This window comes from Pseudomassariella vexata (assembly GCF_002105095.1).
Source record: "Pseudomassariella vexata strain CBS 129021 chromosome Unknown BCR38scaffold_14, whole genome shotgun sequence".
NCBI classification, from domain to species: Eukaryota; Fungi; Ascomycota; class Sordariomycetes; order Amphisphaeriales; family Pseudomassariaceae; genus Pseudomassariella; species Pseudomassariella vexata.
The window spans coordinates 684,857-709,692 of record NW_024467969.1 but is presented as its reverse complement, the minus strand read 5'-3'; the positions used below and the strand labels follow the sequence as shown (position 1 = coordinate 709,692).

General features: G+C 52.5%; 6 protein-coding genes across 6 annotated transcripts; 2 read left to right on the top strand and 4 right to left on the bottom strand.

Moving 5' to 3' along the window:
• Positions 1–309: 309 nt before the first annotated feature.
• On the bottom strand, positions 310–1,563 carry BCR38DRAFT_412945 (uncharacterized protein; the record flags this gene model as incomplete). The annotated part of the gene is made up of 2 exons (XM_040858765.1): positions 310–920; positions 987–1,563. The coding sequence occupies 2 exons, from the start codon at positions 1,561–1,563 to the stop codon at positions 310–312; spliced, it is 1,188 nt and encodes a 395-aa protein (XP_040711936.1).
• A 560-nt stretch (positions 1,564–2,123) lies between these two features.
• On the bottom strand, positions 2,124–3,071 carry BCR38DRAFT_351829 (uncharacterized protein; the record flags this gene model as incomplete). Its single annotated transcript, XM_040856671.1, has 2 exons — positions 2,124–2,837; positions 2,940–3,071. The coding sequence occupies 2 exons, from the start codon at positions 3,069–3,071 to the stop codon at positions 2,124–2,126; spliced, it is 846 nt and encodes a 281-aa protein (XP_040711935.1).
• A 710-nt stretch (positions 3,072–3,781) lies between these two features.
• On the top strand, positions 3,782–5,885 carry BCR38DRAFT_66801 (glycoside hydrolase superfamily). Its single transcript, XM_040865546.1, has 4 exons — positions 3,782–4,047; positions 4,102–4,143; positions 4,201–4,297; positions 4,350–5,885. The coding sequence occupies exons 1-4, from the start codon at positions 3,982–3,984 to the stop codon at positions 5,672–5,674; spliced, it is 1,530 nt and encodes a 509-aa protein (XP_040711934.1). The 5' UTR covers positions 3,782–3,981; the 3' UTR covers positions 5,675–5,885.
• Positions 5,886–6,497: 612 nt separating this feature from the next.
• Positions 6,498–8,333, top strand: BCR38DRAFT_352071 (YAP-binding/ALF4/Glomulin; the record flags this gene model as incomplete). The annotated part of the gene is made up of 2 exons (XM_040856687.1): positions 6,498–7,319; positions 7,374–8,333. The coding sequence occupies 2 exons, from the start codon at positions 6,498–6,500 to the stop codon at positions 8,331–8,333; spliced, it is 1,782 nt and encodes a 593-aa protein (XP_040711933.1).
• A 2,238-nt stretch (positions 8,334–10,571) lies between these two features.
• Positions 10,572–11,570, bottom strand: BCR38DRAFT_305751 (uncharacterized protein; the record flags this gene model as incomplete). The annotated part of the gene is made up of 2 exons (XM_040854613.1): positions 10,572–11,315; positions 11,370–11,570. Coding segments are annotated over 2 exons (945 nt in total), but the record flags the coding sequence as incomplete, so codon positions are not given.
• A 7,757-nt stretch (positions 11,571–19,327) lies between these two features.
• BCR38DRAFT_412940 (uncharacterized protein) lies at positions 19,328–22,663 on the bottom strand (the record flags this gene model as incomplete). The annotated part of the gene is made up of 4 exons (XM_040858764.1): positions 19,328–20,611; positions 20,668–21,281; positions 21,331–21,794; positions 21,843–22,663. 4 exons carry the CDS (start codon positions 22,661–22,663, stop codon positions 19,328–19,330), a joined length of 3,183 nt encoding a protein of 1,060 aa, XP_040711931.1.
• Between the last annotated feature and the right edge of the window lie 2,173 nt (positions 22,664–24,836).

The following is a 24,836-nucleotide window of genomic DNA, read 5'->3' as shown; positions in this document are numbered from 1 at the left end:
TCTGGGGATGTGAATAGGGATGGTGCCGGCGGAAACGAAGGTAGGAGTGTTAGATTGCTTTTTGGACCAAAGTGAAGGGTGTTGGGTCGGGGAGGAGGGGGAAGGGGGGCGCTCTGGGAAGGTAAATTTAGAAGGAGTTTGCTCTTGATGAGGAGATGATGAAAATAGAGAAAAGCGAAGAAAACATAATAGAATATAAAGTCCCCACAAAGACGACTTCAGGAGATACTGAGATCCCCATTGCGTTTCCGACCGAGACTTTCAACTTTCAAATGACTATTTTGGCCAGAGCACGTCCGACGCCTCATTTCATCTCTGCTTAACCTCAACACAAACCCTCAACTCTCGCCCCGTGTGCTCCCACGCAACAGTCTTCCACGCGTCAAGAACTTCAGGAGGAGGTTGGAAACGAAGCGAGGCGTTCCAGCTCGCCGTCGCTCGTCGCCCATCAATTTCATACACGAATAAATGGGTCCAGCTGTTCCAACCCATAGGACCGAGTTGCATATACCGCAACCGTGGCATCCTGAGCGCCGCTTTACCAGCGGTCAGGTAGAGCTCGCTCAGCAACTGGTCGTTGAGAGAGGCTCTGTCGAACATGCGGGTTGCCAGGTCATCCGAGGTGTATAGGCTTTTGCCTGTGGGGGTGGTGTCTGTGTAGCGGATGGTGAGAGATTCGAGGTGTGGCCAGTCGGGCTCATCTTGCAAGATCTTACGCGAGTCGCCGTCGTAGGGGAGGCTTCGCGGCATGAAGATATCTGTCCAGGTACAGCCCGAGATCTCTAGACTCCGCAGTCGACGTGACAGGTGGTGCATGCTGCGACCAAGTGCATCAGAACCATCCGCAAAATGGATTCGAACCTGCGCAAGCTTGACATCTCTCAAGGTGGCCGGCCAAGCACTGAAATCCTTCACGAAGTCTACACTCTGCCATTAGCTTCTACCTTGAATGGTCGTTTGTTATATATATACGGCCATCAACTTACCCCCCCAGTCCTGAACATCCCACTCCACCTTCCTCAACGCAAAACCCTCCAACCCTGGCAACCTCGTGACAAGCCTGGAGAGAAACGCCGGTACCCAGGCCTGGAAACTGGGTAGTCCCAAGATCTCCAGGCTCTTGATCGCCGGAACTAATGATATGCCCGACCCAAACTGATACTGCTCGCGGGACCGCCACCCCGACACTTCACGTCGGGATTGGTGAAGATCAGCAGGACTTAGTCCATCGATGACGAGTTTGATTCCACGGGCGTTGAAATCATTTTCGTTCCAAAGGGAAAGCAATTTGAGCAGCTTCCGGATCGAGTCCGTCAGATCGGCTTCCCTGCCTTTGACACCTCGAGTGGCGACGATGTTGATTTCCGTGACGAATTCACGTCTGGGTCCTGCGGTGAATCGTTCAAACTCGTCGACCCGTGGCTTGGCTAGTTCCAGTTTGGAGAAAGTCTGCCTCTCGGCGAGTGGTTGCCATTGGGAACATACGGCAGCGCAGGCGACTAGGGAGTCGAGGTGTGCGAAGGCTAGTGAGGTCAGCTCGGGGGGGAGGGGCCAGCCAGTCATTTGGGATGATTCTATCACAGCAATCCTGCGCATGGAATTATCTTGGGTAATGGTTTCGAGTAAGCTCCCGAAGCGAGGCTTTGCGGCCCTTTATGAGAAGCGTACACCGCCCATCAAAGAAAAGGGGGTTTCGCATTCAGTTTCCATGCCCAGGGCTGTAGCCCTATGTCGTATTGCGTACCGCATGACTTGTCGACGTTACAGATGTGGCTGACATAGATGGGAGTCCCTGCATGTCAAGTGGATTGGTTTAATTTACCGGCTCTGCGGTGTCTGAACCATGCGCCCTTACTGGTGAACAAAAGTTTGATCATGGCCGTCGATACATATGTGCTGGGCACATCTTGGTATCATTTTGTCTTATCCCAGCCAGCGGTCATGTAGAGTGGCGTCTGCTTTTCAATACACCTGTACCACGTGACGCCCGCTAAGAAACTCACTGTTTGATACCGATAGAGTACACACCTGAAACCGGATCCTCGTCGAAGTTGGTGTTAACCTGGAGCAGCATCACCTTTTCCAGCATCATAGCGTTGAGACGCTGAACGCCCGGCTTTCCCTCAAATCATCTTGAACCGCCTCATCTGGTTAAATGCAAACCTCCTCGTCGGCGTCCACACATGCTTCTTCCCACCGAAATACACATACGCCGCCCCGATGCCCAACCCCGCCAAATGGGCCCCATGCGCGAATCGCAGAAACTTGATGCCCACGAACAACCCATAGGCCTCGAACAGCGCGAGCCCCGCCAACGCCTGCTGCGCCGGCACCGACCCGGGCAGGAACATAATACCGATGCCCGCGTCGTGGTACGTCATGCCGAAGGCACCGATGATGGCCATGATGGCACCACTGGCTCCGAGCCCAGGGCTCATGAGATGCATCGGGTTCGGCCAGATGGTGGAGAGATGGTGCGCTAGGCTCGCCATGACGCCCGAGGAGAGGTAGAAGGCCGTCAGATGACTCCCGCTGCCGTCGAAGGTCCGGCTCCCGCTTACGGGCATGGCGAACTGGAGTAGGGCGTACATGTTGAAGCCTAGGTGCCATATCCCCATGTGCCCGAACATGGAGGTAAAGAAGGTGTAGTTGTTCGGCAAGCAGGGTACATGTTCGAAATGCCTCCCAAAGGCCGGCACGATGGTGCTCATTCCGAAGAGAGTCGTGTTTAAGCCGACGGTGCTGTAGATCATCCTTTGCGGGCCGCTAAGACCTCGCCATAGCTCCGTTAGAGATTCCACCGTGGGCAGGACAGTCGGCCGTCGGTTAGACTGACTCTGTAGATAGTGATGTTCCCGCAGCTCCCGGACGAGAGCGGCGGCTTTGGCGGCCTCGAGCTGGTCGAAGGTGATATTGGACTTGTCGCCGACGGACCACACCAGACGTCCCTTTTGAGCGGCTCGGACATTTTGGTGGACTTCGTAGGCGGCGCAGCCTATGTAGATGAGGCCGCTAGCACCGAGACACCAAAGCGTGGGACAGAGGACCCGGACGGGCGGGAGTTTGTACATTCCGGGTGGTGTCTCCGCGGTGTTGAAGGCGCGCCTGCTTCGGGCGGCTATGTGGAGAGAGTTTGCAGCGGGTGCCTTTGCTCGAAGCGGGGAGCGCCACATGGGTGCGATTGTGCTCTTCAGGGATGGCTTGGGTGCATTATGCAAGGGCGATCCAGCACTAAAGATCTTCTAGAAAGAGATGCGAATTACCTGAATTAAGCCTCGGTGATGAAGTGGATGACATACGAATGTTTGTCCCATGTTGATGGGAGCTGATAAGTGTGGAGAGGCGTCTGCCTGGGGTGATCCCTGCTTGCTGTGGCTGGTCGCGGTTTTCGCCCTGGGGTTGGTTCCCTGATGGTGTTCACGTTATTTTCAGACAATTCATGTCAAACAGTACCTCGACCAGGCACGACTCCCAACATGAACCCTCACGATGGATACACTCCACAGAAGGCTACAGACGTCCATTTGTGTTCTCCTTTGGGACCGCCAAGTCTATTGCGTACGGTTATGCGACTCGGCTGAGGCCGAAGTAGCCCTTCCCCAATACTGGGCTACCCTGCCCTCAAGCTAAAAACTCCTTAGGCGCGATGCCTAACTTGAGACCGGCTCCGTTTGATGTTCCTGGCACAACCCACATGCAATGGCAAACGCCCCCCGAGATGGGACGACCAACCGACCTTTCGGGCCCCCGTTGCGGTAAATTTTGGTAAGGGGACCGACCCCCTGGCTTGGTAGAGTTATCTTTAGCCTATTGCCCGCTTTTACATAGTATGTGAAGTTGTCGTCTTCCCTTCTCGAGGCTTCCGCCTGCATTTGTTGCGTCTTTTGAAATACATTGCTTTCGTTCATGTGCCTACCATAGGTTACTTGCTTCTTACCACTTTTCTTTCGTTTCGTTTCTTCAGTCTTTATCGTGTTGATCATGTTTTTCCGAAATTTTGCTCTGCTGGGTCTTGCGCCGATTGTATTGGCCAAGGTCCAGTTTTTGGTAAGTGTGGCGACGATCGGACGAAAGCGAGTCGCGACTAATACATTGATACAGGGAGTCGCAATTGCAGGAGGTGATTTTGGGTGCCAGATCGATGCAAGTGATTGCTTCTCAGAAATCCAAGTAGATATTCGAGCTAATGCATGAATTCAGGGCACCTGTCCCACGTCTTCGGTGCAATTCGCCAGTGATGGCGGGGCTCAAATGAAGCACTTCGTCGAAGATGACGGATTGAACCTGATGAGAATTCGTAAGACCACTTTTACACGTCTCCTCATCGAATCGACTAACACCTCGGCCAGCTACGTCATGGCAGTTCCTCGTCAACAACCAGCTTGGCGCCGACCTTGACAGCACCAACCTGGGTCAATACGACGACCTCATGCAAGCTTGCCTGGACACTGGTGCATACTGCATGATCGACATTCACAACTTTGCGCGCTGGGACGGTGAGATCATCGGCCAAGGCGGACCTACAGATGACCAATTCGTCGGGCTTTGGACCCAGCTAGCCACCAAGTACGCCGCGAACGAGAAAGTCGTCTTCGAGCTGATGAACGAGCCCCATGACCTCGACATCCAGGTATGGGCTGCAACTTGCCAGAAGGTTGTCACCGCGATTCGGAATGCCGGCGCCAGCTCTCAGATGATCCTGCTTCCGGGGACCAACTTCGACAGTGCGGCCACCTTGGTTTCAAGTGGCTCAGCGGCGGCTCTGATGGCGATTCAGAATCCCGATGGCAGTACCGACAATCTGGTCCTGGATATCCACAAGTATCTCGACGAGGACAACTCAGGAACCCACGAGACTTGTGTCACCGATAACGTGGATGCCTTCACGACACTTGCCACTTTCCTGCGTGAAAATGGGAGGCAAGGCTTGATCAGCGAAAGCGGCGCCTCTAGCGATTCAACCTGCTTCACCAACTTCTGTGCCCAAAACGCCTTCATCAACGAGAACTCGGACGTCTTCCTCGGCTTCGTCGGCTGGGCAGCAGGGAGCTTCGATACTTCCTACGTACTGAGCCTGACACCGTCCCAAGAGAATGGCAAGTACGTCGACAACGAACTCATGACGCAGTGTGTCATCGCACCGTGGACCAACTCGAACGAGACCGTGGCGACCCCTTCATCGACCCCTTCATCAGCCCCTTCATCAGCTCCTTCATCAGCTCCTTCATCAGCCCCTCCATCAGCCCCTCCATCCGTTCCTTCATCGACGGCCAAGTCTTCAAGAACGGCTTCATCCACGACGGCCGTGCTCGTCATTGCTACCACCACTGGCTCGGGTGAGGAGATCTTGGATACCACCATGGTGCTGTCCCTTGCACTACCTGCCACATTGTCGACGTCGCTACTCAGCGCCCCCAGGAAAACCGACATTCCAGTTCTGGGAGGAAATGGTACTCTGGTCGTGACGCAGTCGGCCGTCCCGACGAGGAGTACGTTGCTCGTAGCGCCGTCGAATATGGCGTTGAACTGGACCGCTGGGCTTGCCCCGACCTCTAGCTCTGCTTCTACTGCTACTTCTACTCCTGCCCCCATTGCGGCGAGTGGAGCAGCCGCCTCGACGGTGGCGCTCGGCAGACTGCTGTTTTGTGGGGTTATTATTGCAGTCTTCATGTAGAACCTTTTTGAGAATTCCAAGTTACGACGAGAATGCATCTCATGAGTTCTCTGTCGACCTGAGTTTCTTTTCGATTTGACTGTCGCGAGTGAATGCTGGTAGTCTGATTGGGCGGCCTCACCTGCAGTCCCACACCCTCGGGCGGGAGCTGTCAGTAGACCAGACGTTACCGAAGTGAAATGCAGTATTCGACGTAGATGACCCTGAGAGGCGCTGACCTACAAGACAGCTCAGGGTATCCACCAGAACCTTATCTGAGACCCCTGGTTAGCCCTGGGCAGAACGATACTACCCAAGCTATGATCTTCTGAGATCGAACCCTCGAAGCCGAAGAGTGGAATTGTTGGTTGGACCACCGAGTCACGAGGTGGGGTGAGGCGCAGCAGTAGACCAAAACAACACAACACCATCATGCAAGCAGATGCGGTTCAGTGTGACCTCCCAGGCCGGGGCTGTCGGGAAATATAGCATTTCGTTGCTAAGAATGTCTCGTGTTAGGTCTGGAGCAATCTCAATCATCTTTGGCCTGATTGTCTCAAATCGTCCCTTACTTTGGCGACCAAGCTTTTGTTCTAGACAGCGCCCAAACCTGCAGCGTCCATCCCTGCACGCACGCCACGTCCCGTGAAGCCGCCCACTCTGCTGCCCCTCATCAACGTCACTTCGCCCAATCCCCGCCAAGAAATCTCCCCGCCAGCGCAGCGCGGCGCGGCCGGGACTCTCTACTTCAACGAAACGAACCGACCAGCGATATTGCTTCGCCCTAAAAAAGGAAAAAGTCGCCCAGGTGTCGTTGTCGTTGTTGCTGTTTTTGTTGCCCACGATGCCGGAACTGTCAGAGTCCATAGCGGCCATCAAGCAAGGCGCCAAGGAGGACCGGTTCACGTACCTGACCATCCTGCAGTACCATGTCAAGTCGCCCGAGATCCTGCCGGCCCTCAACGACGTGCTCGAGCAGGATGCCCAGCTCGCCGAGGAGATCGGCTGGGACCTCGTCCAGATGCTGCTCGGCATCCCCGGGTCCGAGACGTGCCTCGAGACCGTGGCACGGCTGGGAAACCCCCGCGAGGTCATCATCAAGGTCATGGAGGCCTTAGACGGGCTGACGGAGGCTGCAGGTGATGAGGAGGCAGCGACGACGCCGGATGTTTCCGCCAGGTTCATCGTGCTGCTCGGCATGGTGGCCATTCTCCACCGCCGCATCAAGACTAAGTACCCCTCGCGCTTCCTGGGCCCCTCGCTTGTCAAGGTCTTTGAGGCGTACCAGCCTACCCCCGAGATGACGGCTGCGGTGATCAATCTCGTGCGCTCGCTATCGGGACGCAAGAGGCCCGCACTTCCCACCCGGAAGTCGAGCATCAACGTCACCAACTTAGACCAGGACGGGGATAACTCCAAGAATGCGCCGGATCCCGAGGCGGAGCAGGAGGAGCCTACCGAGGACAAGATGCAGGAGAAGCTGCTGCAGGCCTTTGTGACTTGTATCTTGCAGCGTTATGTCAACCAGAATGAGATGCAGTGGTCTGCCCGACTTCTCGAGTACTATCACCCTGAGAAGTTAGTTCCGGGCAAGAAGACGATAGCACAGGCTTTCAATGAGGACGGACCACTTCATCAAAGAGACGCGGTGATTGGGCAGCTTGTTGTAAGTGACGTCCTCACCATGACGATCCGATCTATTGTTGCTAACTCAATTCAGGCGTTGGCCGATGATCTAGGTTTGACCAAGCTCTCTGACAGTTTCATAGCGTACATGTACGAGAACGTGACCATAGTGGACCCCCTTGCTGCCTTCGAGGACTTCAGTTCCCCAGAGGATATTCACCTGTCTCCCGGCGGTGCCGTGTGTCTCATCGCATACTGGGTGTTCTCCTCCGAAGTCTTCGACGCAGACAACCCCCAACCAGGAATGTATATCTTCCCCGATCACGTCACACTGCTAGAGCGCTTCCTCGGCACCGAAGCCCAAGTAGAGATCGGCAGCAGTCCCGGCATCGCCGACGCGTTACTTGCCATCGGCCTCGGCCTACAACACAAGGGCCTCATCAAACGAGGGACGGACACGAATTTCATGGCGTACCACCATCACCTAACCCTCATCTCCGTCTTCCATCCCGACATCCAAATCCGCAACGCAGCCACCTCCTTCGCCGGCACGATCCTCCACTCGGACCCAGACGACCAGAACCGCCTCGACATCCTCGAGGACCTGCTGGAAAACTGCATGTTCGCCTCCCTCAAAGCGTGCGCCGTCGTCTGGCTCAAAGAAGAACTCATCGCCGCCCGCAAAGGCAACGCAACTAACCAGTTCTCGTCCCCGGACGTCATCGATCGGCTGCAGTATTTTGTGTTCCCCGCCACCTCGGCCGTGAAGGATATGGGCGAGGAAGAGCTCCTCGATTATTGGGCGCAGAATAGTTTGTTTCTTTTGCAGGTGGCGAATTTTGCGTTTTTCTTGTTTTCGGAGGGGTGCAGGGGGTTGGTGCCCGCGGGCATGAGGAGTGCGGTTGAGCAGAGGTTTGCGGAGCCGTTGGTGGGGGCCGCGGAGAGGTTGTTGAAAAGGGCAAAGGGGCAGGGGGGGTTGGGGGGGTTGGGGGAGAAGGATACGATGGGAGTGAGTATATTGGCGGAGAGGTTGAAAGGGTTGCCGTTGCAGTGAGTTGGATTAGGAGGGGATACGGAGGTACGGCTGGGGCTGAGGACGGACTTTGATAATGGAAGGCTGGTATAGGGGAAGGAATGAGGATTGCGCTGGGGACCGTGTTGGGGTAATGATGAAACTACCAGCGTTTATTCATGCTGTATGCCCCTGAAACGAGTCAAGACTGGCTAACTACTTACGACACAGCTGTTTCTTGTGTCTATTTGAGAGCGGTCTACACATTAGATATATGAGAATTTACTACACTGATGTATCCAGAGATTTCAGGTTCCACACATCCTCATGGAGATCTCACCCAACTTGACGCAAACTTCGTACACTAGCTTAGCCATTAGGTTCCCATCGCCGGCGGTGATCTAATAACATGGCCTCGAACCCGTCCAGCAGTCAGCCGGCGTTTCGGAACATGTCCATGGACCTTCAGTCTAGCCAATTCCCCTTACGTTTAAACCACAGAGGTAGGCAATAGCTTGGCTAAGAAAATGCTTTTATTGTTCCTACCAACGTTTCACTCATGTAATACTTCAGCACACCTCGTCTAAGTTCGAAGGAAATTACAGAAGGAACCAATAATTCAAGTGCTCGTTCGCGTTCTCGGTGAGGGTGATGATACATGCTTTGTATGACGACGCCTGTCTATCCGTCCGTCTATAGGCTGCGTATCTCGCTTCAGATCGATCTTATCCACGAGCATTCCTGCATCTGGGACTACAGGCGCCGCCTGGACACTTGAATCCTCCCAGGCGCGAGGGAACAAGACCGCGACCGCTAGCTTGGCCATGTTTCAATCTCCATCTGGTGAGCTGCCCTCGTAACATGTCCTTTGATATACTAGCTATCTCCCTCTAGCGGTTATCTCATCGTCATCCTCAATGCTTGAATGATTAGGATCATGATCAGGCCAGTCATTGACACTCTCACTGTTAGGAATGATGAGGCTTGGTGAACCCACTAGGGAAGATGCAGTAAACACGCGAACAAGTAGTGGTCCAAGTGCCTTCCTCATACTTCTCGTTGCTCCATGATGAAACTTCCCATTGACATGAGTGTAGTAAGCCAAACGTGCAAAGTTCATTGCGGGACCTGGTTATTCGACTCTCGCAAGGGCCATGGTCGGATGCTCACAGCCAGTATGATTGAAGTCCAGAGTGCGTGTATGCTTGGGATGACTGTGTGACAGCACACGTATCTCATTCATCTAATCTCATATCATCGCAGCTCATGATACTAGACCAGCCTATATTTCGACGATGTCGCTAGGAGCAATCTTCGACAAGCTCTTTCCATCAGCACAAGATCCCGTCCTACCGTCTAAAGCTCCAGATGATCTCTCTCGAGATAGACTCCTCTCCCCGTCAGCGGAGGTTCCCGTGCATGTCATTGCACCGCACTCGTCATCCCATCTCCGACCTCTGTGCCTCTCATAGCAGGTCCCAAGCCATGCCATCGGGGGAAAAAAAGCAAGGGTATAAGGTATTCTTCCCAAAGACATCCTAACCTCAGCGCCAAAGTACGCCTCTTAGATATGTACGAAGCACACCAATTAACGCCGTGTCCCCGTTGCGCACAAGATAGCGCGACATTCTATGATTTTCCCTCCTCTATATGACAGACAAAGAAATTTGGATCATTCGTTCAAAATGAAGAACATCTTCGAAACCAAGCATTGTAAAGCTGGTTGTTTCATAGATCCCTGGGCTGGATAACACCAGCCATCCAGCCGATCTCGCTCATCAGGTCCTCGAACCCCGTGTCGATGCCGGAGAGCCTAAGCAAGCGTGTGTTGTCGACAGGCTCACCCCTGGCTATCAGCGCAGGTGGTCCGAGGGCGTTGCCGATTGGCTGCTGTCCTGCAAAGGGACGCTTTTGGCCCTCGAGTGTGGGCTGCGGCAAGCTGTAGCCTGTAAATGGTTGATGAATATCCCCTTTGCCCTCACGTCCGCTGCTAAATCTGAATTGGGAGAAGTCTTCATCATCGTTGGAAGACAGGAAATCCTCGTCGTCATCGTTGGACTCGTCGAAGAATGAGAAGTTGCTGAGGCCATGAGAGTCGGTCGATACTGCAGATGTCGGGGATGTCTGACTCGACGATCTAGCTGAAAACGAGAGCTGTCTTGATGGAAAATCTGCCCTGAAGCTGGATTCATGCACGCCGATAGCTTCAGGGGGGGTGGTCGCGTCCCTAGTTGATCTTCTTTCCGGGACAATGGTGACCGACGATTCGTTCTTGGAGTGAGTAATTGAAGGCGAGGAGAAAGTACGTTGGAAGGGTGGGGGAGAAAGTGTGGTGAAAGGTACGCTCTCTGATACTGCCGAAGTGGCGAAGTTATCGTCGTCCTCGTTCTCTTCGACAATCTCCTCGGGAATGGAAAGTTGCGGGGCTTGCTCAATAGCAGGCGGTGTGACGGGTGCGCCACCAGAGAGAAACCTCCTAAGTGATTCTGGCGATATGTCCCGGGAGCGAACGCCGTCAGATGGTGTGGTGCTCCGTGTTCCTTCCAGTCTGATGTTCGCAACAGAGCGAATCGAGCTAACTGACCGCGGCCCCTCCCGTGTGTAGCTTGAAGCGATCGAGCGAGTCTCTTCGACATCGTCGACCTCGGGAGTCTTGGTGCGGTCGCCACCACGGGTCGACGGCTTTAATCCAAGAAATCTTCGCGCCGCACCTGTCCACGTAGGCGAGATGGAGCGTGCTGACCGTTTGTGGATGAACGATACGGCAGGGGCGGGAGAGGTTCCAACCCGTGGGCTAATTCTCTCGGGGATGGGAGGGGCCGGCCTCGGGGTGATGAACTTGTCACTAGGGTCCATCGTCTTGAAGTCAGCAGCACGCAAAGAGTTCATCGAAGCACTCCTCATGCGCAATGCCTGTTCCACAGGAACCTCGAGTGTGTTGACAGTTTGTCCAGGAAGGTAGGGACAAGTATTCGTCGTGGGTTTGCTTGGGTCGTATGTTTCCGTAGAGCCATCTACTTCATACTGGATTGGCGTTTAGGGAGAGAGTCTGTAGAGGCGGCGATGAGAAGGACTTACATAATAATAATATGTTGATCCCATTTTTAATCCGCCATTGCGTTTATTGCCTACTTCATCGCCATCACAGACAATATCCCGAAAAGTGTGACAGCCTCGCCATTGACCCCGGTCTCTCCGACTATCACGTTCCATTTTGTGACACTTTGAGAAGTTGTCCCAAGACCCGATCAGTTGGACAGATTGGATGTTCGGGTGCGTATGACTGAAGATAGGTCAGTATCAATAGCCAGTCGAGTCATGCGCAGAGGGTAAGTGCCAGTATATAATGAATGAATCGTTAAGCTGGCTAATCAGATATCAAATCAAAATGACGACGCCATATGTTCCCGAGCGGCTATCATATTGGTGGTTTGAAATCATGACATGACGATATATAAGTGAGACAGGCAGGGGGCACAACCAGGGCGCTGGCTCTGATGGCTTCCACGCACACTTGAGCAGGGGAAAATCCGCGTGCGATAAGAGCCAATGGCAAAGCAGATATCCCAAAGCTGATACTGGCGGACAGCCGTGGCAGGCCAGGACTGGCCATGCCATTCTCGAACCATGGGTTGGGCGGGCGGAATCTGACCTTTGGCGTGGCTCCCTTGCCAGCAGGCAATTGGAGGTGAGAGGCGCTTTCCCAATGGGGAAATAAAAGCAAGCCCAGCCTGCTCAGGTTTGCAGCTGAGAGCCTCGGGATGGGCGAAGTGGATGAAGGAAAGCTGGAAAAAAGGAAAGACGTATAATAAGGAATATTAAGATGAGGGTTTCGGGTGGTATAAGCCAAGCGGAGAACGAACGAAACAAAGCACCAGGCTTCAAATTAAAAGTTTATGAAACTCACAGCAGGAACGTAAAGAGTGTTGTTGTCGGGTCCATGGCGAACTTCTGAGACCAAGTCACGTCCATCTCGGAAGACTGTTGAGAATATATGGCGCCGTGTAGACGTCGGCCTCATTTGAGTAGCCGCGCTGTTGGTTTCCTCGAGCTGTAGATAGAAGTGACTGAAACGGCCCCTAGCTTGACGACATGTTTCGATAGACGCAAAACTCAATGATTTCTCTGAATGTTGCTATGAGTGTAATTGAAGGAATACCGAAGTGGCCAATGGGAGTCGAACTGGTGATGCTCGAAGCGCCGGTGATGGTGGGCCAAGGTGTAAGTGAGATCGATGAGTGGCCGGCGCTTAGAGATGGCAGCGCATGCAGTGGGGGTAGCCTCCTCCTTTCAAATCCGACAACGTGGTGGTGCTGCACCAAAATCCCAGAATGTCTGCAGGATCTAACAGTTGGGCATATGGTAAGGAAGAAGAGTCGAGCCGGATTGTGTAAGGCGGATTTGTCGCGAAGTCGTTGGCACCAGGGGACCTTTGGCTTTTACAAAGCCAGGGACCTGACGACGGCCTATTTTTAAGTGGGCTGGAGTTTCGTGTCAGCAGAACGCTAAGGCCCAATGGCGTGTGGCAAGCTCAGCTTCTGCAAGCCACTGGAATATTGGGTTGGGGCGACAGGAAGCGGCAGGATTGGCTAGTTCGACGCACCCCCAGTATCTCCGAGGCTTAGGACGGCGTGGGAAGTTGATTAACTTCGAGAACCTCAATATTGATGTGGACCGTGTTTGACCATGCACCGCACTTGAAGCTGTGTTGGGTAAGGTTTTGTCGCGCGATATACAGGCGGCCGGCAGGGAACAAGATTCGGGACAGGCAGTGGAGATAGACGAGATTGCCTCCAGGTAAGCATAAAGAGATATATTTCAGGGCCACCACCATGAGGGTTGAAACCGTCTGATGTGAGATTGACGATGGCAGTGCAGTCGGGGAAGGACCCGTTAATGACCACTGATCATATCGCAGGATGAAAAGGAATGACGACAGCAGGACGCTGAGGTTGACGATCATGGACGAAAACCGAGACGAGAAAAGAGAAATGATTTGATTCGCGCCGACGTGCTCTGAAAGATATGATCGCCGTCATGGGGTTTGCAGCAACGCACCTGAGCCATGGCGGGATTAGCTAGATGACCAACGAGGGATGATACAACGGGAACATGTGCGCCAAACCCATGCGCGTGTTACTGGACAGTCGTAACCCCATTTTGGCTCTGAAACCTGAATCTGGAATTAGAATCGGGGGATTGGGGAGTCCAGTTGCAGCACCATGCAAATACCGAGCCGCATTAGCTCGAGATAACAACGCCCGACAAAGTGACGAAATCAGTCGCGATCGGAATTGTCAGGTGTCACAAGTTGCCGCTAACCAGCAACCGCGTTCATGCTAAAAATTGGAAGCTGCAAGTGGTTCGCTGCTGGGTCACGCTGTCCAATCAGAGCTGCAGATTCGGTCCTTTGTCTTGCGGGGCGTGCCTGTCTCAGACTTCGGACGAGGTCTTGATTTTAAACCCGAGCCAGGAGCGATTCACGGCCCCTCGTGCCCTAGTAACCTGTAGTAACCTGGAGCCTTGGAGGTCCTCGATTTCAAGGGATTCCAGGATTGTTACCCCCGATGTTCATGGCGGGCCCGATGTAGTCATTTCCCCGTCACAAATTCGTCACCCGTAAAGAAGCCACTTCGAAGGGTGTGTGCTTGTGAACTTGTCTTGATGCAACGGCATGACTCGGTGTTGCCTTTTGCCCATCTCGTCGACCTCGTCCGATTTCGACGGCGTCGGGAATCAACATCCAATCGTCGACCACTTCGCCCGTCGGCGCGAACCCCATTTGGTGACCGGTGGCTTGCAGCAGCCTTCTCAGCAGCTGAAGGGTGAGTTGCTCGTCTGCCGTTGGACCGGCTAGAGCGAATGCACAGTTTAGTTCAGCCTTCACCAGACTTCCAATACGGCCGGCCTCGTCGTCCAGGTACGTCGGGCCTGGTGGCTAGTCTGCCATTCTAGATATGGCATCTGTCTTTACTGTGTTCAGACTGCAGCGCTTGAATTTCATCTACCGCCGACATCAGGCCGCATTTCAGATTTGCCACCAACTCTAACCATCTTGACTTGGCTGGCCAGCCACTAAGTTCGCCGTCCTAAGGTTGTTGCCAGTTCGAGAGAGTTCGAACTGGCAGCAAATCGAACCATTTAGCGCAGAATCGCAAATGCCCCAATTCAACCAATGCTCGGCCGTGGCTCTCACCATCATCAACCTGAGGTGAATGAGCCTCTAGCCTGAAACCCGGTATCCAGTCTTTAATCACCTGGAAACTGTTTGCTTCGCTGCGGCGCTGTCATTCAATTTCCCCCTTGATCCTAACCTGGACCGTCGGCTGTTGTGGAGAAAAGGAAGCTTCTTGGGCTCACAACCCGGCACTTGCCACGCGTTTGCTCCCTGAACAGCCCTGGAGAGAGATCTTGTGAATCTGTCGTAGGGCCAGCGCATTGTCCAACTCGGCCACTTATGATCACCAGGGTTCCTTACACGACATGCGATTACTCCTCTTGACCTGATAGTGCTTTTTCGTCCTACAATGCCATTAGAGCCGGTATTGGCGTCATTCATGTGCGGGAGCTACCGCCAGGGGTCTCATCAAGCACCCGCATTTGAATAGCAAGGTGATTGACAGTGACAATGACAATGTAACATCGAACATCGAACCTCCAACGCACCAGTGCGCCACGCACCACCTGTTCGGGACGTCGCAGGGTTCGGGGGTGCCTTTTCAGGAATGGTCAGTTTGGAACACCTGCTCAAACGGGCAGTAGAGCCAACATTCCAGCAAGCGAAGGCCGCGGTTAGGACGGCATTGACGACGCAGGTTTTGTTGGAAGCAACGGCCGCGATCTTGATTGTCTACGAATATCGATCTAGGACTGGATAGGTTGGATAGCGAAGCCCATCATTCTCATCATCGCCGTCCGAGACGCAACCGGCTCAATTTCGACATTTTTTACGAGCGACCCTCTATCTCCATATCTCGCGTCCCACAGCGCCAGAGGATGGGGGACACACACGGGGCTTCCCTGCATTTTTCTCGTCCTGCAGTAGAAACAAAACAATCGGGATAAAATGGGTAACCTGCAATGCATGTCACACTCGTACGTATGCAAATATCCGCCGTGTTCAGCCGAGAGATTCTTGAAGGCCCTGCATGATCCGCAACCGGGGTAGGGCAGGTAGGTCGGGTGTGCGGGAGGCAGTCGCACACAGGACAAGTCGGCTGGCTCCTCGAGTTGGTATCTTATCTTTTTGCAGGAGCGGCTTTCGCTTTTACAAAAGCGGTTGCGTAACTTCCATCATCGTCAAGGTCATATGCTCCTGAGCCAACGGCTGGCTCTGACTATGTTTGGTGGAGCATCAGTCCAGGATCCAGTGAGCGGGTTTGGCACTGTTGATAGGGGCGGCTGGAAAACGCCGCACATTGCGATAATTTATTGTTGCTGTCCCACTTTCTCAGCAGTCTCGACTTAGCAGATGATGGATGGGTGTGCATGAATCACAGTTTGTAGATGCCCGAAGTCTGCGTATACGAAGTGCGCAGATCCCAACAGCGAGGACGCTTAGCCTCGACGGAGTACGGTTTCTATCTGTCCGCTCTTCTCAGTTTCTGCTCCTCCTACCCATTAGAGGATATTTCCTATGCCTCTAAACAGTCAACAGCTCTAAAAGCTGCATTCTTGACTGGCTTCCCGTCGTCACTTTCACGCTCCTGGGTTCGTGATGTTATGGACGCGCGGGACGGTTAACCATATCCAATATCAACAAAGCAATCATCGGCTTTCTAGACCACCCACTGAGGCAAATAAATGATGGCCAGATGAGTACACCGCTTCTAGCCTCTCTTCTCGTGTGAAGCCATGGAGTCTAAATGTCGGCAGTGGTTTGTGTCGCCAACTCGGCAGTCCCGAAGGGCACTCGTCGCTTGTCGGCACAGCCGTGCCCTTGACACAACATCGAACACAACCTTGCGCTTGCGGAATTACCCTCGGACTTCCCATGAGTTTGATGTAACCACGTTGAGCGTATTAACTCTCAGACTCAACGGACCCCAATGAACGCAAAGTATTTGGCTTGCGGCACTCATTCACGACGCCAGTTGTATGTTCAGTCTACGGGCTGGCTATCAACCTCAGCATTGCCCATCACCAGACACCTGGCCACGGCGGCTTGAAGCAGGAACCGAGAGTGGAAAATGCCATATGCTATATCGTCAACGTTAGCTCCGTGACTTCGGGAACATCTGAGCTTTCCGGGTCGCCAGGGATGCTTCCCCTTTTTCGGGTCTCACTGTTGCAAGATTTTATCTCAGCTACCGGGAAGACCTACTATTATTTGATCGGACAGGATGCTTGAAATCAGTCATCGTATCGATGCTAGCATTTCACCGCCATATTTACTGAAACTTTCACGTATGTCTTCACCAGGATCGTACGGGCTGTGTGGTATATCTCTTGACATTTTGACGGTTATCAAAAGACCCTGGGGTTAGATCACGCCATGTGATGTTGATTTGGTATGTTGACTCCGTCTTCTTTGGAACTTCCATCGCCAACCACGGGTGCGCGGAGTTGAGGCTGGCGAGGGCGATTTGACTGACACATGTGCCACTAGCATGTATAGTTTCCTACTCGACGCGCGCCCTGGACAGCCAGTGGCGTTGTTGTAGCCACGTTTTGGGCCCCTCCGCTGTCACATAGGGCAAGAGCTTCATCCAGAGCTTGTAAAATGGGCATCCTCCTGGGCTTTGCCTGTTTGGTCAACAGCCTCGTTTTAGCTGATGCACGATCAGTGGCTGTTGCCATGCAGTATATGTCGAGCAGTTTCATACAGGGAATAAGGGCGAGTGGTTATTGCGACACTTGCGGTATTGCAATAGTACTGACACCATTGATTTACCCGATTATTACTCCCAGATGAAGTAATCATTCTCTAGCCTGCTTGGCAATCGTAGCGCACGCCGCTGTATCTTCCTAGCATCGTTGAAGCCGATCCATTGCAGATGCACGACAGATCATGCGTGAACTGCATTGTTGGTTACACAGAGCACGATCGATTGGTCTAGTTTCTGTTGTAGGAGCAAAAGTGACAACACATCGTGGAAGATTCAGGTATCTGTGTTCCCGCCTGTGATCCACGTAATCGTGATAGGAAAGACAGGACCTGGCGTATCCCAGACTTTCATATCGCCCAACGTAAGAAGGGTACGGCTCACATTGATAGCACAGCTATGAAGATTGAGAATCGAAGTGCTGCCTCGTCGCCTCAATTGGCAAATGACATGACACTCAGAGGCCGTCGCTCTCGGGGTCTCCAGAATGCGCATGCGACCATGTCGTCAGCGTTAACATATCTCACTGCCACTAAAGGCAGTAAAATTCCTTACTTTTCTCTTCAAGATTGATACTGAGTACAACGAGTCTCAAGGGCTTTTTTCATGCCTCTCAGAGTGAACCTAAACATTTGCCATATAGCTCTAGTAGCTCAAGTAACTCGGTCCTGGCAGGGCCACTTACTCGAGGTGGCTGTAAACGACCAAATTTACTCTTCACTGATTGCTCCTCTAGGATCTTCTCGACTCGGTTGCACGCATCTGTGAGTGCGCTCCATGCAATACATCGACGCTCCAAAAGGAGCTGTAATATCGAACAAGCATCACCTCTTGCTTGATCATGATGGAGGCGTGGTAGTCAAAAGCCGAGCTGTATACAGCTTTCCCCCAAAGACGCGATGTGTTTAGACACTGCGCCCCCATGATGGTGAATGCGCATTTTATTGACCAAATGGCGCCCGGTGTAGGTCGGCCTTATCAGAAAATATTGCACTTTGAGCTATATCGTCCCCACATGACCACATATCTACAACCAACTATGTTCAACATCGGTATCAAGTTTCTGATTAAGCTGACTTCAAGATCTTCGGACATATTGCGCCGCTTCTAAGCTAGTTAATACAGTTGTCAAGGTACAAGAAATGATGGCAAACTGAACAGGAGAAGGAGGCATCACCGCTAGTCAAGTCAGTCGAATACAGAAGTTGATACTAATTGTCACAACGCGACGGAGAAATCACGGCATGTCGCGTTGTATTAGAACGCATCAAAGGCGTCCCTGCTCTCTCTATCTGTGATTCTCGCGTAGAAATATAAAAACGAGCCGGCTCAGTCGTTCGACATCTTCTACCGTTTGCGTATCTGACCCTCTATTTGACAGACGACGATACCTTGTCAGCCGGAGCCAATGAACAACTAATCCAAATTGTCGTCCAAACCAGCAACCTATTTAGCACCAAGCTTAAAATCTAGTCGCTATACTCTCCAACGGTCGATAATGTGTTATCGTCAATCGATCTGACCGAAATGCAGGATCTAGTACCCCTGTACGGCAGCATCATCTCCTTTGCCGAAGTAGCGGCAAAGACGAGGGTTTTTGAAAGCAAATTGAGTATTTCCCGCACTGTATTCCTTGCATATTCTCTGCGCGGCTACAGAAGCAGTCCTTTCCCAGGTTGCCCGCGAGGATGCCAGGCGTTCCTCACATCTAGAAGTCTAGTGGTCCTGACGTACATCAACTGGCAACTTTCAGCGACACAACTTATCCGAGAACCAAACATACAAATAAAACCCAATGCTTGTATTATGCTTACGATACTAATTAGACTATCTTGTATCTGACGCCTCGTATACTGAACGCCAATCCCCAAGTGTTGCTGAAAGGGGGGTGGGGGTATAGGTATATGGTATCTCCGACAAAGCAACAGCCTGATTACCGAACGAACGCCTGGCCTCGTCTATGCCCAAATCAAGTTTCCAACAATTGCCCGCAAGATGCAGACATGGTCGAAGATGTCTACACGACAAAGCGCACCGTGCATTTCGACCCTTCCAAAGATACGTTCCCCCTCAGACTAAATGGCGTCTCAACCGAGTTTTCGTTCACGTTTTGTTGTAGATATGACGGTCGATGATTTACCAGTGATCAACCGGGGCCACCGGTTTCCTCTCACCTCTCCAAGGATTTTACCATTTCCCTTCTTCTTCAAGTTATCCATCATCTTCGGAAACTCTACCGACGACGCCATCTTCTCCCCGTCTATCAAACTCCCCCCCATCCACCGGGGTCCTATCCACATGGGAAACACTATAAGCCGACATAGTCATCGTCCCTTCCTCCTCAATAATGGAAGTCTGCATGACAGCCGCTTCAGCACCGCCATAAGTCCGCCGCGCACCCGCATTGACAGGTCCCGTGGTCGGACCCGCAGGCACGCTGCTGACCGAGTTGGGCCTTAAAGTCTCCGCCCTCGAGTCCCGCGAGTACAGACTATCCGTCTCCCTCATCATGTCGCGAGCACTGGGCTTCGCGACTATCCACGAGGGGAGACTGTCGTCTTCCCAAGCTTCAAGGCACTCGGCGTCGAGCTCCAGCGGGCGGTTGGCGGGGTCGTCCTTATTTCTAGTTAAGAAGTCGGTTGCCTTGTTGGCCTCTGACTCCCAGTGACCCCTGAGCCACTCCAGCAAGCCATTTACGCGGACTTCTTCGGCTTTTGATAATGACCCTTTGGAATGCTTCGAGTTCTTCCTAAAGATCCGTCTTTCGTCGTCCAAGGCGTAGTCGCGGTCAGCTTGAGAGATGGGGAAGGAGATCAACCGGTGGTTGAATTCGAGTGCGTGGACAAGCTTGGCGAATTGGTGGTGGTTGAAATTGTTATTTTGTATGTCGAACATAGCCAGTTCTTGGTTGCCTGCAATCACGCGACAGAGTTCGGTCACGTCCTTGGCAGTGCCAATGTCTTGGTTGCGGATCCGGAGTTGGCGTAGAGAGTGGTTGCGTTTCAATCCGCCCAGCGCCCCGGCGAGACCCCAGCCTATGTGGCTCTCTTCGAGCTTACCACTGTATCCAGACAAATCGAGGAACTGCAATGTCGAGTTGTTCTCGAAGAACTTGGATAATAGCTGGGAAGTCTTGGAGCTAGCACTAGCAGGTGGTCCTGTGCCAACCATGCTGAGGAACTCAATGGTTGTGTTGTATGTAAGTGCTGTCAAAAGCTGATTGAAACTTGATTCGTGCTTGAACTGTATCATGTCGAGGTGAAGCATCCTCGGCGCCTCGTTACCGTGAATGAGGTCGATCCAGTCGATGGAGCCTTCTTCTAAGTGGTTCCCATTAAGATGCAGATGCATATCTCGGCCCATACCTAGTCTGCAGAATATGGCCGTTGCAACTTCTCCAGATATGCCGCAGTTGTTCAGGACCAGCTGGTGGAGGCATTTCGACTCATCAAGTTCCATATATCTCAGCAATCCAGAAATAGTGTCAAAGTTGACCTTATCAAAACTGTTAGCACGCTCTACCTATATCTGGATGCGACTTTTGGTCTCACCTTCCACCCAGAGAGATTGATCTCCTCCAATCGCCATGCATCTATATATGGAGAGTTGGTCCACGGCCGAAACAGAGGCCCGTCCAAAATTCCCTTCAGGGCGTGTGAAAGGTCTAACCTTCGAAGCTTGGTGGCTTGTCGTAACGTTTGCGCGACCGTGGCAGCATCGAGGAGACCCGCATTATCGCCTAGCTCTAGAACCTCGAGATTAGACCGCTGCTCGTGGATGCCAGCCCACAATGAAACAAGCGCCGCCTCATCAAGGCGACAGCGGGAAAATCCGAGGCATTTCATGGTCCCAGGAAGGTTCTGCAGAGTCCGACTGACGGAGGATACGTCCTTGGTGCTCAGCGTGTTCCTGCTTAAAACGATCGATCGACACCGAGACTGCAATGATCTTAAGAGAAGGACAATAGGCGGTACAATCTCGCATCCTTGGTGCCCAAGAGATGAACCACCAGATGGTGTTGTGTGAGCGGAAACTGTACTTAATACGCCACCAAGATCAAGATGCTTCACTGACTCGGATCCAAGCATCAAAGATGCGATCTCCTGGAACAAGACCGATGATTTTTCCACAAATTCAAACTCATCCCGAGTTAGACTGCGCTTGCCTACAGAAGTCTCAGTACGATAATACACCGCAATATTAACACAACTTACCCGTCCGAGAGAGCCATGCGGTTGGCTCAAGCCGTTCCGAGTTATCGTATTTTCCAGCAAGGGGCGAGAAATCTACATCCCGGAAGGATAGTGACTTAAAGTAGTCGTTGAACCGAAGCGCACGAAATACCGCTAGGAATTGATGTGCCGTGTATTTTGCTGTCGTAGGAGGTAAAAGGCGGAACTCTGGTGGGTACTTGACCCCTTTCCAGTTCACTTTCCAATTCACACACGCGCAATTATAGCCCTGAAGGAATGCCTCTAGGGTTCTCTTGAAGCCCCCATAGTCCTCGCCCGCAGGGAGATGGATTTGTTGTGATTCGCCATCGATGAAGAAGACTTCTCGGCGCGTCCAGAGCGGCCAGGCCGGCTTCAAGAAGGTATCGGCCTTGAAGAGTCTTGATATGATACTACGGTGGTGTTTGCTTGAAAGCTCGAGCTTTTTCGGCTTATCCAGAGGAAGCCTATGGTTGTCAGTTGGGTTTTGAGGATATGACTTTCAGGGAACAGACCGGAATAAGAGGTCAAATCTCTGGTCGTTCAAACTGCCATTTACTTTCGATAGTGTGACCAGGCCAAACTGGACAATATTAGGGTTTACGCGTTGGCCACTTGGAGACGTGGTGAACTGGGCCACCATACAGGTATTTTTGCTGAAAGCTAGGTAGAACGCTGAGCCGTCCCTCCATCCTTTCCTAGCCCCCACTGAACTGTACCGTTGCCGTGTATATGGCCGCCTCGGGATCATGGGGAAAATGTCCAGACGAGTCCCCTTCTGCTGAGGGTTTCTGATCTCGTGAATGAGATTCAGGTCTGATTCGACGCGGGTCGGAATCCGCTCTTCTGCGAGGGCCCGGGTCCGTTGTCTAAGTGCAGCTTGAGTTTGCTTCAACCAGTCATCTCGGTCTTCGGGCAAACCGAAGTAGACCTCGAACATCCCAAACGAAGGTTCTACCATGGGGTCTCTCCACCAAACTTCGATGCCGAAAGATGGTTTGATGCCTTCGTCCTTGTGCACGGCGACGATTTTGTCCAGCGGGACGATAACATCGGCACCTATGCCGAGGTCTTTGACCGACCCGATAGATTCGGTAGTCGATGACAAGGCCTCGGTGGCGCTCCGGGGAATAGATAGCTGAGGAAATTGTTCCGATGCCACAGACTTGTTCTTGAATTTCATGAGAGCTACAGGGGTCAAGACAAGGTACCCTTTCTTCGACTTGAGGATGGGAGCATCCGGTTGGAGTGGACCCGCCTTGATGACACCGACATAATCCTCTGCGATGCTCGTACCTTGGCTCCCCGTACCAGGGGTAGTTGGCCTTGTCGACATGTTTTCCGTGTAAGCCTCGGAAGACGATTTGGAGGGGTGCCGCGCAAGCTCTTTGATATTATCAGAGGGTTGACTCTTGCACAAAGTCGATCTTCTCTTCTCCAGATCTGGCCGAATCGTGTCGACATTTTGCGCAATCGACAACTGTGATCCAATGCTCAAGCTCCTGAGCGCTTTTATCGGCGACCTGATCGGTGAGAAGGACAGCCTCCGCGATGATTTGGGGAGAATTTGCTGAGCCGCATTTTGGGGCTCCATGTCGATCCCTCAGTGAGAGAATATGGTCTTGAATCTCACCGAATCCGTGTTCAAGTGGCCGAGGCCGGTTACCGCAACGATCCCATAACACAAATCCAGTCGGACTGCAAGCCGGGGTTTCAAATGCGCCTTATCACCAACATTCGACGAGTCGGACGGAACCTGGCGGAAAGTGACTGATGCCTCGATTTGGTGGAACGCTGTCGTGAGGCTGGTTCTCGACTCGAAGGGACAACGGGATGCTTGTGGGTCTTAGATGATACCTTTAGAAGCCGTGATAAGTTCACATGCAAAACCGAGATAGATATGAACCGAAGTGAAGTCGAGATAAGCTATCTTGTAGAGCGAGTTTAGTCACAAACACCGGATTCCAGTCGGTTGCCGCTAGTCGAGCTGGGCCGGTTTTCTCCAACGTGCCAATTTCTGCCCCAATGCCCGTCAGGCTGGCCTGGAGTTTGGTTGTTGGTTTTTTTTGGATAGGCGATGATGTTAACGAACCGGTTTTCCACCAGAATCTACCCAATGAGATGATGGCGGAAGCAACTCGCAACGCAGTCCGTTCCGAGGCGGGTGGTCCAATGAGCGTTTCGGGGTGCCCGAACACGAAGATCTCGTTCTTGCAGTGGAGGCGTCACACGTAGGTTTGCCGTCATAGAGCTGCTCTGTCGATGGCCTGCATATTTAAGTAGGTAGGAGCGGACTTGCCAAATTGGACAGCAAGACGGCTTGAGCTCGCCAAATTCTATTCGGGTTTCGAATACTCGAAGACCTCACCTGGGAACCTGGTTGGGTCAAATAATAGACAGACTCAACTCATCTGAGAATGTTATGACGTCATGGTTTGGATGGCAGCTGGCACTTCGTACGTCAGGCATGTAGGTACGGAATTATTAGGCCCAAAATCGCAATGCGATTCATTCAGGTGGGATTACAACTTATTAGCGATATATCAATTCTGATCATCTCTTGGGGTTTCATCCCTGTGGTTATTGTTCAGTGCAGATCGTAATTACACAGATTCCCACACTTGGGGCCCACACATCGGTCAGGACAAAGGGCATATCGAGAATGGTGACGTTCACACCGCACAAGTTGGTGTGTTGATTTTCTTCAGCTCAATACTCTAAACTTTGCCAGCTGATTGACGTCAAGCGTTAGCGAGATCTAGCTGTTTTGACCAGTGAGTGACCAACTAATCACCCAAGGAGATTCACCGTAAATGCAGGACGTAAGCTTGCAGCCACCCTAGTTGTTGATGTTGGCAAATGTACCAGGAAGCCTTCCCCACCTTTACTCTGTTGGCTCACCTGCATGCTGGCATCGAGTTTCTTTGATCGCGCCCGAGTGCCACAATGCCACGTGAGGGAGCTAGGACTGCGGGCTTGTTTCGAAGCAGAGGAATGCCTTTCAGCTTCTTGTTGACCAACTGGTTTCAAGCTTGTTTGTTGGCGCTGCTGCCAGCAGAGATTGCATACTCGGCGTTGAAATGTGCTATTGGATTGGGCGCGTTCGTGTTGGATGGACTGATCCGCGTTCGGCATCCTTCTGAAAACGGCAACCGATGCAGAATGGCTTGATGCTTGATATTCGTCAAGAAATAAATATGAAGAGTTCGAGTATGCTATGAGCCGCAGCATATTCCCGGGGAATTCCGTATGCGATGTATTTGAATGATGTCTTTGTTCTCCAGGTGTTCATTATCACGCATCGGAAAGGCCATGTAGGACCCCGCAGATTTTCTTTCCGTGTATGCAGCCTAAATGAACTGTGTACTGCCTTGTTGTACAAGCAACGCCTTGGGCTGATCGTGAGGGTACTTTTATTTACAGCTCTCAAGACGCAGGTGGCAGGGACGATGTGACCGCGGTATATTGACCTTGGGCGCGGCATCCTGATTCCCTCAACAGCTCGCTCG